The sequence below is a fragment of the Stenella coeruleoalba genome, assembly GCF_951394435.1.
Source record: "Stenella coeruleoalba genome assembly, chromosome: 21".
In the NCBI taxonomy this organism is placed as follows: Eukaryota; Metazoa; Chordata; class Mammalia; order Artiodactyla; family Delphinidae; genus Stenella; species Stenella coeruleoalba.
The window spans coordinates 22,977,826-22,991,586 of record NC_137167.1 but is presented as its reverse complement, the minus strand read 5'-3'; the positions used below and the strand labels follow the sequence as shown (position 1 = coordinate 22,991,586).

General features: G+C 35.7%; 1 protein-coding gene across 3 annotated transcripts in view; it reads right to left on the bottom strand.

Annotated features, from left to right (window-relative positions):
* Nucleotides 1-354: 354 nt before the first annotated feature.
* CFAP97 (cilia and flagella associated protein 97) overlaps nt 355-13,761 on the bottom strand; it is a 36,244-nt gene continuing 22,837 nt past the window's right edge. For all 3 annotated transcript variants that reach the window (XM_079909373.1, XM_079909374.1, XM_079909372.1), the window contains 3 exons: nt 13,241-13,509; nt 5,686-5,836; nt 355-4,324 (listed from right to left, as the gene is read on the bottom strand). In XM_079909373.1, coding sequence (XP_079765499.1) covers nt 4,197-4,324; nt 5,686-5,836; nt 13,241-13,509 — 548 coding nt within the window. In that variant the 3' untranslated portion in view covers nt 355-4,196. The remainder of the gene's footprint in view (nt 4,325-5,685; nt 5,837-13,240; nt 13,510-13,761) is intronic.

The window sequence follows — 13,761 nt, the reverse complement described above, 5'->3', positions numbered from 1 at the left end:
TTTAACTTCCTAGTTGAGAGCTCAAATACACTACAGCAGAACTACTCAGTGATTTACTCCAAAGGCATTGTTATTTAACCCTCATCAAAAAAATTCCTGTTTTAGCAGCAACTTTTAAAAAGAGTATTTCTTATCATTCATAATACATATATTACATATGAAATGTTGATGTGAACTTTTTAAAAAACACTGCTTCAAGCTATAAAAGAGTGTTGTAGCATCATAACAATTTTACAGGACAAATTAGATGATGTGGTTTGATGAGATGAGGATCAAGAATGTAATTTCTTTTTTAAAATTTATTTTATTTTTGGCTGCGTTGGGTCTTCGTTACTGTGCGTGGGCTTTCTCTAGCTGATGTAAGCGGGGGCTACTCTTCGTTGTGGTGCGCGGGCTTCTCATTGCGGTGGCTTCTCTCGTTGCGGAGCATGGGCTCTAGGCACGTGGGCTTCAGTAGTTGTGGCATGTGGGCTCAGCAGTTGTGGCTCACGGGCTCTAGAGCACAGGCTCAGTAGTTGTGGCACACGGGCTTAGCTGCTCTGCAGCATGTGGGATATTCCCGCACCAGGGCTCAAACCCGTGTCTCCTGCACTGGCAGGTGGATTTGTAACCACTGCACCACCAGGAAAGCCCAAGAATGTAATTTTAAGTAAACACTTTGCCACATAAATGTCATAGTTTCAAAGATATAAATATTAATATCCTCTTTCCAATTTCATTCTCGCTAATTCTTAGTCATGTAAGGCACATAAAAGTTATTCTGATTTTTAAAATGGAAATAAGAGAGTGCATTTGAGAGACAGACATAGGATCAAAACTCAGTTATCTTTCATTCTTTTGTTTCTTCACTGTGCCAAGCTAGTTCTTCATCCCTAAAACACATTACAGTGGACTGGAAAATTAAAAAAGGATGTTGATTTTTAATTTTCTTACTATCTTTATTCATAGAAATAAAGTATTCATGAGCATTAAGCACATTTTCTAGGATGGTTTACAATCATTTATAGGTTTAGACTTTGGCATTTAAGATATTAAACATTTTATGAATTTAATTATTAAAACAGAATAACTTAAACTTGTGTCTCCAACTTTATACTGGTCATAATCCTTTTCACACTGTGCAGTACTTGAATTTGAAGATGAGAAGTACACAGTCATGTCCATCCCAATGACCTCTTTTTAAAGTTATCTAGGTATCCATTTTGGCATTTGGGTTAACAAGCTGAAAACAACTGCATTACACTACGTTTATAAGCAAACAAGAAAAATTTTATTCGGAGTAGTAGCTAAGAAAGCAGCTTTTTATGGAGATTGAAAAAAGGAAGTAGGGGAAGTATGAGGTAATTGCTATCCCTTAGAAAATAACTTTAATAGTTCAAAATCTTTCATAGGTCTTCCCTGGTAGCGCAGTGGTTGAGAGTCCGCCTGCCGATGCAGGGGACACGGGTTCGTGCCCTGGTCCGGGAGGATCCCACATGCCGCGGAGCGGCTGGGCCCGTGAGCCATGGCCGCTGAGCCTGCACGTCTGGAGCCTGTGCTCTGCAATAGGAGAGGCTACAACAGTGGGAGGCCCGCGTACTGCAAAAAAAACAAAAAAACAAAAAAAACTTTCATAGAATCTTATTAAAAAGGATGTAACATCAGTTTAACATTAGAAAGATATGAAAATAACTCTCAATAAGAACCTTGCCTAGTAATTGTAGACCTTGGATTAGTATAATTTCTAGTTGCACGTGTAAATCTTCAAAATATATATCTTAGGTACAAGTGAACCAAATGTAAAGCAGTGCTAGAGGATCCTTCACTTTTTTTATCTTCTTGAAAATGAAAATAATATACTTATGATTCCTTCATAAAAACACCCCTTAAACTATGACATCTTAGAAGTACCTTGACTTATATCAGAAATATCACATTTTTCAACTCCTGTCCCTCTATTTATACTTAGCATATAAATGAATCATGACAACAGAATTGTAAATTCCACTTTGAAAAGATGAATATTGTTGCTCTTCCTGATTTTTACTTCAAGTTGAACCCCTGTTATCAGAAATACTTAGATGAACCTCCCCTTTAACGTAGTAAAAACTAAAGGCATTATATTAGTATCTAAAATCAAAATACAAAGAAAAAAAATTTAATGATCAAAAATAAAAGTACAGCCTTATCTATAAAATTATAATTGTATCCTGACATAGGGTAGCAAAGACCATACAAAATGTATTCAGAGACTAATGCTATTACATAAAAGGTTTCATACCTTTTTTTCTCTAACAACTTAAAAATCAATTTAAAAAAATTGGCTAACTCACTATTGAGCAGATATTCAAATGCTGAATTTTAAATTCAACATTATCATATCGCTCCTTAAAGATAGGTTGTTATACAAACATTAAAAGTGCAATACGTTAAAAAACAAAACAAAAACCGTGGTTTAGTATAGCTAAAATTTATATATAAAGCAGAGCACTAAGTGATGGAAAAATCTGTTCACCAGAACAGAATATCAAATAACAGCGAAGGAACATTATAAGCTCAAAGGAAGCAGCAGAAAAATCTCACAATCAGGTTGTGTTCACACAAATTTTTTAACCCCATTCTTCCCACGTTTCACAGGCCCTATCCGAAACAAAATCTATCAATACAAACTAAGACCAAGAAATTCTGAATTGATGTTCAGTAAAATGCAGTTTGGCTTACTGCCAAAGGTATTAAGAAAAGTAAGTTCGGCATGCACGCTACAGAGCTTGAGTTAACCCAGAAAAACAAAAAACAAATCTTACTGTGGTTACAGATAAAAAATCCACACTAAGAAAAAGAAAGATTTAGCATTTAATATAGAAACTTTCCAATACATTTTAAGGTATACAGAAAAGGCCAGTAATGAAAACAGTGATAATTAGGACAGCAGAAGCAACATGACCTAGATATACTTCGTTGTATAATATAAGAGCCTTTAGATTGACAGAAAAATATTCTAATTTTAAAAGTCAACTATATTACACCCTACTCGCCATTACTAATTCTGTTTAAGATTATTAGGACTTTAAAAGTGGGACTGATAAAAATGATACTTCCAGGATTCAACACAAATGCCCAAACCAAAACAAAGCAAGAAAGTTAGCTGACATTTAAAGTAGCCTCAACAAACGTGATTTTTTTCCCCTTTATCATCCACATTTTTAGTTTTCTTTTTCAGCCCTTAAAAACACTAGCTGGAATTTCTATAGCTGCGAGACAATGCATTTCTTTCTTTTCTTCTCACTTAAAACAATAAACTCTAAGGATAACACAACTCATTAACAGCATCACTTAAAACACTGTCCTGACACAACTCAGGATCTGCTTCTTGGCTCTTCAAACTGGTGGTGCTATTTTGCTGATTCAATAGATACTTGCTTTTGCTTATGATGATCTGGTCCTTGGACAAACTATTCACAATGCAGTAGCTCTAAAGAAACCTAATTTCTCAGAATCATTAACTACTTTCCCTGAATATATAAAAACATGAAAGAGGAGCTTCTAAGTTGAGCTTTCTAATACTCACAGTTTGAAATGGTTCAGAATGGTTGATAACGTGTTTGAGATCTAACTCAGTTCCCTTCTACGGAAGTAGTAGGCACCTCTGGTGAATCCCAAGGATTGCCCCAGTTCAAGCTTCACTCAATCTGCTCATCAAATCTAAATCAGCTCTACCAATGAAAACAAATTTCAAGATTTGTTTCATAATAACTATCTTACAATTAAGTTATAAGTCACACTGCCCAAGTTCTGAAGCAAAGACAAAACAAAGTCAGTCAGGAGCTATGCTCATGGTATAAAGCTTACAAGAAATGAAAAAAACAACAAACAAGAACTATATAGCTAAACATCTTGGGTCCAACATTCAGCGATGCTATCACAACTGTTTTGTCAGTCTGACAGCTGAACCGATTTCTATGTTGAGAAAATACACCGGCATACTACCATTTCTCTGTAAAATACATACAAGTCTCCTATAAACTCCTCCTCACAGGAAACAGATTTTATATTAAATTGTCTTTTTCAAAACAATTTTGCATCAAATTACAATAAATTACAAGTCACTGTTGTACACCTTAAATTGCTTTAAGAAGTATTTAGATGTTTATACAGAGAATGATAGTAATATACAAAAGCACTTCAATAAGAATTTGATGATCAATGTTTAAGAGTTTTTATAACCAAGCTGTACGGACATTAGGGGGCTTAGGTCTTAGCAACAGGCCACTGGATGTGTCAAAAGCTGATTGCTCACTCTTACAACTGAGACCACTGGTAGCACTGGATGTCCTGGAAGCTCCTCCTGAAAATATATAAAGAATAAGAAATGATTTGAATTATTTCAACTAAATCATCACCTAATAAACTTCTTCTCCTATCTTGAAGCCCAGAATAAAATTGTCTTCCCTATCTCACAGGTGTTTTTAAGTCTAATGTGATTCTCAACCAGGAATGTACTTCTGAATTCCCCGTGGAACTTAAAAATATAATAACAAACATGCCCAAACGCTGTATTAGGGCATTTTGATTCAATAGATTTGGAGTGGGAATAAATCTTTTTAAAAGCTTCTCAATGGATTCAAGTGGGAAAAAAATCTCTATGTATAACCATTTATACATTTATTCAACAAATAATTTACTGCTTTCAAGGCATAATACTAAGTGTGAGTAACTGGAATAAGACCTTTTCTTAGTCATGAACTCTGCCAAGGAAATGATGCTTGAAGGATGAGTGAATGGAATTACTAGTCATTTGAGTGTTTAAGATTACAAGCGGTTCCAACTTTCTCTTAGGATTAGCTTCTACATACTTTATAGTTTTTTTTTTTTTTTTTTTTGCAGTACGCGGGCCTCTCACTGCTGTGGCCTCTCCCGTTGCGGAGCACAGGCTCCGGAAGCGCAGGCTCAGCGGCCATGGCTCACGGGCCCAGCCGCTCCGCGGCATGTGGGATCTTCCCGGACCGGGGCACGAACCAGTGTCCCCTGCATCGGCAGGCAGACTCTCAACCACTGCGCCACCAGGGAAGCCCCAGACTTTATAGTTTTGAACACGTACATGAACTAACAGCACAGACTTCTGTAAAGAAAAAAGGTCTGGCCTTTCCATGCGTCACACACCCTAGCACTCAGTGGTCACTCCCACCTGCGTTCTCCGGGACACACTACCCCGGGACACACTACCGGCCAGAAATGTAACGGATCATATATTAAGTATTAAGAGGGATTAATCTGATGACTACAGATTTGCTAATTCTTCTTTTAGTTACCAATGAGGAAGAAAAAGCACATATTAGGGCTGGAAGATACTACTAAAAATTCTTAACTGGCTAAAGAGAATGTTACAGCGACTTTAAATAGCATATCTGTTCATTTCTTCCTTAAATAAACATATTGAAAGTAAAAGTGTCTCCTCCATTATCTAAGAGATAACTGGTATTTTCAATTGCTTTTTCTCCTGGTTTCCTTCCTATGCTGCCATTATACACTGTAAATGAAACCTGAAATTAATGAAGTAACACAAATAAAACAAAGCATGCCAGTGAAAAACAACAGACAGCATTCCAGAAGTCAGCATTTTAAAACTCTATCATAAGAACCGAAGTTATATGTTTTTAAAAGGACAAAAGACACGAACAAGTACAAAATAATTTTGAGTATGCTTACTTAACGGGCTGTACTGGCCAAGAGTGGACCTCACTCGTCTGGAGGTCGGGGATGAGCTGAAATAACCCATGTTGCGGTGATAGTCTGTCAGCTGTTCTGAGCGTTTCATACCAACTGTTGGTTTCACAGCTTCAAGCCGTTTCAATAAAGCCTTCATTTAAAGACAACCCATTTAAAAGCCAACGTTAGAAAAATAGCAATAGTTTTTTAAAAAGGCGAATACTTTCTAGAACCTGAAATTCACAAAATGAAGTAGAAAAGACTTTAAGTCACTGTGAAAAAATATTTCAAATAATGTACTTTCAGGAAAATCTAAGGGTTTTCACCTAACCTATGGCTAACCAAAACCGCTATGATTTTAACAACCGACTGTAGGCACATCTCTCTTCTTTGTCGGGTTACAATCTTAGAAAAGGTGCTGTAAGCTGAAATACATTAAACCTGATTTTCTCATAGAAATGACATAATGGGAGCAATAATGCTAAGAGCCCAGTGTTCAACCCTAGAAGTGACTGTGAACATATCTAAGCTACTATTATAAGTTCTATCTATATATGCGCACAGAGCAGTGACTGTCAACCTGTTTACTTTCCAGTGGTGCCTCAGGGCTCCTAGGACGTTGAGGAAAGGCCAGTGGGCCAGCCTCTCAGGTCTCCCACTCCTAATTTCTACCGGCCCAACCATGCTTTCTGTATTGTCTGTTTTATATATTGAAGATTCTGCATAAAATTGTTTGGGAAAAAAAAGTTTTTGCTCTTAAGAAGTTTGAAATCAACTACTACAGAACGTAAAGGTTTTTAAAGATTGTATAAACCAACTAGCCAAGGCAAGACAGTATCCAGTAGCGTGGTATGTGCATTAATACGATTTTGTAACAGAGGCTAATGTGTAATGTCCCTAATTTTATTCATAATCCTTCCTTCACAAATCAGAAGGTGAAAGAGTTTCTTTTGTTTGATTTTCACAGGCTTCGGTGAGAAAGGAATGTTTAAGTAGACCAAATGGATGGGGGAATTGATCCATGGTTGTGTTTTATTATTTTCTTTATTGACTTAAACTTCCTCTGTAGCAAGTTGATCTTTATTTGAAAAGAGAATGCTGTCCTGCACTAAGATTCACATTATAAAGTTAGCCTCATGAGTTTAGTCATAGGACAAGTTTTCTCTGGACAATCTTTTTTCCTTCTCCCTCAACTTAGTTTTATCTTTGTATTGTGGTATAATCCACATAAGATTTACCATTCTAACCATTTTTAAGCCTACAGTTCACCACCACCAACTGTCTCCAGAACTTGTTCTCAACTGTTATCAGCCCCCTCCCGCCCTGCTATTCTGAGGCTCCATTATCAGTGTGTTCCTGCGCGATTCCAGAGAAGCCAGAATATTGAGGGAAGAGCTATCGAGGAAAGGAGAGCAAGGGTTGTAGAATGAAAGGAGCTTGCAGACAAACGGCAGAGGCGCAGGACACAGGAAGAAGCAGCCGGACCCACCCAGAGGACTCAGCCTACCAGCTCATCTTCCTGCATGAAATGGCCTTCTTCAGTTCTGAGCCTTCAAAAGGTAGAAAAGAGTCAACTCCTCAGTGAAGTCTTACACAAGTAGAGTAACGGTTCTCTTTGCTGAGTTCAGAGTCAGGATTTATCTGTGGTTCCACCTGACTATAAAGTCTACGGTCTTTCCATAACAACATGCTGTCTTTCTCTCTTTGTAGACAGAGAACCTGTACAATTTAGGTGCCAAGACCTACCAACTAATATAGCTCCTCCACCTGCAGTTTATAACTGAGTAAGAAACTTGCTGAGTGTCACATCATCAATGTATTTTACTGGGTAGAGAACCATTCGCTGTTTTATCTGATTATCCTATTAACTACCCATTGAGCTGTGCACGGTGGAATGGACAGCACAGAAAACTTGGTATTTTCAGTTACCTACCAATTTTGTTTTCTTGCTGGTAGAAGTCTCAATGTTTTTTAGATAAACTGCTAATTCCCTAAATTTATTCATTTGGTTGTATGTATATTTTTCTTTTACAAACTTTAAGAAAATTGCAATGCTTATTTATCAGATATAAAACATATAAAGTAATGTGATCAAAATCAATTTGGAAATAAGTTAACAATAAGGCAAAAAGTAAACCCATTCTGTAATGCTGATATGTCACTTATCAAGTTTACATGCAGAAACCTGGGGAAATAAGAGAGCAATGATTTGGTTCAGCTATCCAAGTCACACGGAACCGTGCCATGTATCTGTGTGAGATATGAACACAACAAGCTCAGCAAAAGCTAAAGGAATGATTTCAGATACAAACAGCTCTTACTTGTAGAAACAATATATTGATAAAAATATGAAGGATTACAGTAGAAACCCTAACATCAAAAGTATATACATTTCAATCTAGTCATCAATTTGCAACTCCTGAGTAAGACTTAAAAATGATAGGTCAAAATACTGTAACACTTGTAATTGAGTGATAAAAAAATATAAGTTTTCTAGTCAGAAAGACCTGGATTTAAACCTTCGCTCTGCCATTGATTGTGTGACCTTGGTCAAATGACTTAATAGTGATATTAACAATGAAATAAAACTCAAAGAGTCAGTTTAGGGTACTAAATGAGATAATGCATTTAAAATGCTCAGAACAGTGCCTGGCATATAGTAAGGACTTATTAAATATTAATTGCTATCCTTAATACTGCTTTGATTATTTTCTAGTTGTTTGACACACTCTAGTATTATCTTCATAGCTAAGTTATATATTAAATGACAGGGCAGTATTTTATATTTTTTCTTATATCCATTCCAGTTTCTTACATAGCTCATAGCAGACATTAAACAAATATCTGTTTAATGGATTGAAAAATGTAAGAATGGTTACTTATATTCCCATTTATGGTTTACAAAATCTTAGAACTGCTACTCAAATCAGATTCTAATAATGAATTCGAACAGTTTGTTCAAATATCTCTGTTCTATCTAGGAAGTATCATTCTTTTTCGAAAGAAAATTAACCCAGCCTGAATCCTGTCTTCTGAGGTGGAAAGGTTAAAACAAATGAATGGACAAACAGTGAGTTAATGATTTCTGCAGCTGCCGGCAGAGGAGAGTTGATTTATTGTTTCTAAAGTGAAAAAGCAAAGACCCCGAAGGACATTAAAGAGTAACAAGTGTCCTACAGTCTGGGACAATCACGACTGTTCTACATATTTGTCTATAGCTGGAGTTGTATTCAGTTATCGTTAGCTTGCTTTCTTCTATGGAAGGAGATAATAGACAATAAGCAGAGGAGGAAAACCAAAGCGAGTGAACTGTAAATTATTTCAAGACCTTGGAACAAAGGTACTGACTAATCCACAGATAATACTCATACTTGGTATGAGATTTGCTTTAAAACTTCATCTTTGTGACAACATATCACTCTCTAATAGTTTCCACATCTATCTAACATTACCTCCCTAAACCAGCAGACAAAGAACAGAAGAGGGAGGAAGGATTTTATTGCTCATCTAATGTTTTTAAGACTGGTTTGAATTTTATAAATTTACATTGGGTTGGCCAAAAAGTTCGTTCGGGTTTTTCTGTAAGCTGTTACAAAAGCCCGAACTAATTTTTTGGCCAACTCCATACATGCGTTACTTTTACTTTAAAAATAATATTTTAACACAGTAACTCATGAGTGGAAAGATTATGGTTTACTTTATTAAATTACTCCTCTCCCCACCCCCTTTTCACAGCTCAGGAAACTGACGGACATACATTTAAGAGCATGAAATAGCCTCATTATTTTTAGAGTAAGGTGAAACTATAAAGTATCCTCACTGACCCCTTCTCCTTCTGCTAAGGTTATTCTTGCACTCTTTCATAAAAACAGAATTCATATTATGTCCAAATGAATATAAAGAGACATGGTTTAACAAGAATATTTCAAAATTCATGAATTAAAAAATTTGTTCCCTTTTGAAATAATGAAGTTCTAATATAATTGAGTCTATATGTAGCAAGCACGCCCTCTACTGGATAGAGGGCTCTCCTTTTCTACCTCTTCTGCACAGCACTACTTTGTCTCAAGTCTAACAGCCTCTGGATTACTAAGGAACTAATTTGAGAGTACTGGAACAGAACTGCTTTAGTCATCATGCCTGTTAGCCATCTGAACTGGCCTCTATCACTGGAGATGGCAAATGAAGAATTATAAATCATGAAAATTATAAAGTAATGGACCCTGCTTGTGCAGTACACCTGACACAAAAGTGCTGTATGAGCACGTCTGTACCCATGCATGTGTGTTTTGACTACGAACAGTTTAGCAAACAGGTTAAAAAGTATATCATCTCACCCTGAGGAACTATTAGAGCCAATGTGGCTCTAAATAAGGATTTGGTAGGTGGCTGCTTATATAATAAATACACAAAAAATGATGGTTTACAAAAGTAACCAATTAGAAAATGTAATGAAAAATTTCATGGCAATAGCATAAAAATATACAGTTTTAAAAAAAACTATAAAACCTTACTAAGGTAGAGTATAAGAAGGCTTGAGTAAATGGAAAGACATACCATATTTCTAGATAGGAAGGTAGTATTTTAAGAGTGCCAAACACTCTGCAATTAAAATGTAAAGTCAACACAATTCCAACAAAAATTTAATAAAAAAACTTTTTATAAAGAAAAAAGTCAGTCAGTATGAAGAATAAATGCAAAGGAATAGCCAAGAAAAAATTTTAAAAGGTATAGAATTAGTTTTATTTTGGTATAGACGGTGAAGAGTTAAGCATAAATCTGGAAGATTATTTTTCCTTACAATAACGTAACAATATTTTATAATAAATTATGTTTATTTTCCTGTTTAGCTTTAAGCTACTTTTTCCACTTCTTATGAATTAAGCTTTTGTTTCAGAGCTGCACTGCCCAAAGCCACAAGCCGTATGTAGCTACAGAGCATTTAAAATGTGGCGAGTCCAAATTGAGATGTGCTCTAAGTATAAAATATACAACAGATTTCAAAGACTTAGTACCAAAAAAAGGTAAAATCTCAATTTTTTATATTGCTTACATGTTAAAAAGAAATATTTTTGATTTAGTCAGTTAAAATATTATAGCAGAATAATTTCACCTGTTTCTTTGAACTTTCTAACGTGGCTACTAGAAAAATTTAAATTATACATGTGGTTCACACTATATTCTACTGTCCTAGAGTATAACAAATAAGACCTTACTATGAAATGGAGAAAAATATTGCTCACATATACATATTACTAAGCATACAAAGTAAAAAGAATAAAATAGTGGTAATTTTCCACTGTTTATTAAAACAGCTGAGATGTACCACTGATATGCGGGATGATAAAAGCTGTAAACAGAAGCTGCTTAACAGTTTTCATCCTGTTCATACCAGTAAAGCCTCTAGACAGTATGGCTTCAGCTTCTCAAAAGTAAACCCAAGTTCCTCAAAAAGATAAACACAGAATTACCATATGACCCAGCAATTCCACTCTTAGGTATGCACCCAAAGGAACTGAAAGCAGGGACCTGAACAGATACTTGTAGTCAGTGTTCCCGTGCAGCATTACTCACAGTAGCCAAAATGTAGAAACAACCCAAGTGTCCACCATCAGATGAATGGGGAATCAAAATGCGGCACATACATATATGGAATATTATTCAGCCACAAAAAGGAATGAAGTTCTGATACAGGATACAACATGGATAAACCTCAAAAACATGCTAAGGGAAATAAGCCAGACACAAAATGACAAATATTCCATTATTCCACTTATATGAAATATCTAGAATAGGCAGATTTATAGACAGAAGGTAGATTAGAGGTTACCAAGGGCTGAGGAGAAGGGAGAACGGAGTGTTATTGTTTGGTACAGAGTTTCTGTATGGAGTGATCAAAAAAGTTTTGGAAATAAGTAGTAGTGATGGTTGCCCAACATTGTGAATGTAATTAATGCCACTGAACCAATCACTTAAAAACAAAATGGCAAATTTTATGTTACGTATATTTTACTACAACTTATGAATTGTACACTTTAAATGAGTATGGCATGTGAATTATATCTCAAAAAAGCTGTTAAAAAAAAGTAACCCCAAAGCTAGGTAACCGGGACATGATTCTGCCACCTGCTAGCTGTTTAACCTTGAGGAAGTCCCTGCGCCCTACTCAGTGTCTCATTTTCTCCTCCACAACAACAGTAAGTGTGTCTTCAGGTTGCTACGAGGATTAAATGACCTAAAATTGTAAAACAGTATGCACTATGCAACTGCTTGTTAAATAAAACAAGACTCCAGAGCCATGTGGGAGAGTGAAAATAAGGTAAAACCAGATGTTCGTGACACACACTAATTCCAAATTTTTTAAAATCATGAATGAATCTTGAAACTGCCAGAGTGACGTGCAGGAAGTTATCATGTAGCTCACTACCCACCAACCTCACTTCAACTCGTTTTGCTGTTACCTACTTCCTGCCACATTCAGGGTGACTCTCCTAAAGGGCCCAAGAGTACTATTTTTGTAAATATACCAACCCAGCTCGCCAACTCCTGGTGCTAGTGACGGTAACAAAGAAATTCACAGGAGTTGTTACTCTTGCAAGTTCAGGTTAAGTACATAGTCAAATAGAACTGTACTGATGACGAAACATAATGAGGGTGAATTTTGCTAATTATTCTAGTAATTTTAATAATAGCTTTACCAATTATTTTAGCTCTGAATGTATGTGCTCATTAAGGGTCTAATTTTAGTTTAAGATGCTACGTGGGTTTAAAATCTTGGCTTAGCCACTTCCTTACCAGCTCCTTGTCCATGGATTAATTATTTAACCCTTTTAGGTCTCAATTATTCCATTTGTAAGATGTGGATAAAAATAAAGTACCTACCTAAAAGAATTATTGTCAGGATTCAATAAGCTAATATTTAGAAAACACTTAGAACAACGCCCAGCATTAAAGAGCTCAATAAATATCATCAATTACTATGAACTGCATTTTATAAAGAAAATGATATGCTATGAATAAATAGGTTTTAATGTGAAGATTTTCAACAGTTTCCATATATATTCCTTAGGACATCAAAGCGTACTTATATGGTTTTTAACAATCAATGTCTTTCATACATTCAAGCAGCAGGGCAACAAATTTGACCTCTCTGAGAATGTATTTATTATTTAAAATAAATGATATTTAAATTATTTTAGCTTTCGAGGATAAAATGAAGTGAAATAGATTTAGCTCTCCAGAAGAGACATGTATCTCACCCTTGGACACCATTTCCTGTACTACTATAGTGATTCCACAGATATAGTCAAATAAATAATGGAGCTTTCAGTATTTTCATTTAATATTCCCTTAAAATATAGTTTCCTGGATAAAAAAGCATATATTGTACCTTCCAGGCTCATAGCTCATCATGTATTTCAGGCCATACGTATCTATTCCTACTTTTATATAAGTAAGTTAGAAAATTTCGCTGTATTGGGTTTCCTGAAAGTTGGACTAACAAATCAGTACAAATGCATTTTCTTTGATGACTAAAAAAATCTCAGTTACTTACCAAGTTTTCTCTTTCAATCCTTTGTTGTTCCCTCTGTCTGTTGAGAGCACTATGATATAACCTAGGTGGAGGACCAGTCGATCTTCTTGGAATCGTACTTTTGCTTCCTGGTTTTTCAGCCTGTCTCGACAGTTCTTTCAAAAGCCTCTGATTTTCCCGATCAATCTGTCTCACCTCCTCTCTTGTGAAAGAGTAGTTTTTCCTAGGTGCTACTGAAGGCTGATCAAAGTGATGTTTTTGTGGTCCCTTTTTATCTAATTGCAGAAAAGCTACAGAAGTGAGCAAAAAAAGGGAAAATGGCTAAACAAAGTAGCACAGAAATATGATGGTATATGCTTTAGCTCCTATAAATGGAAACAATTACATTAAGTCATGAAAAGGGATGTATGAAATAATGCCAGTGACATCCAGACTACAATTGGGTAGAAAAAAACTCAGAGGCAGCTTAGAGTTTTCTGCTCGTTGGGTTCTTTGGGAATAAAATGCTAATATAAAACCATGAAGATATTTTAATGAGAAAT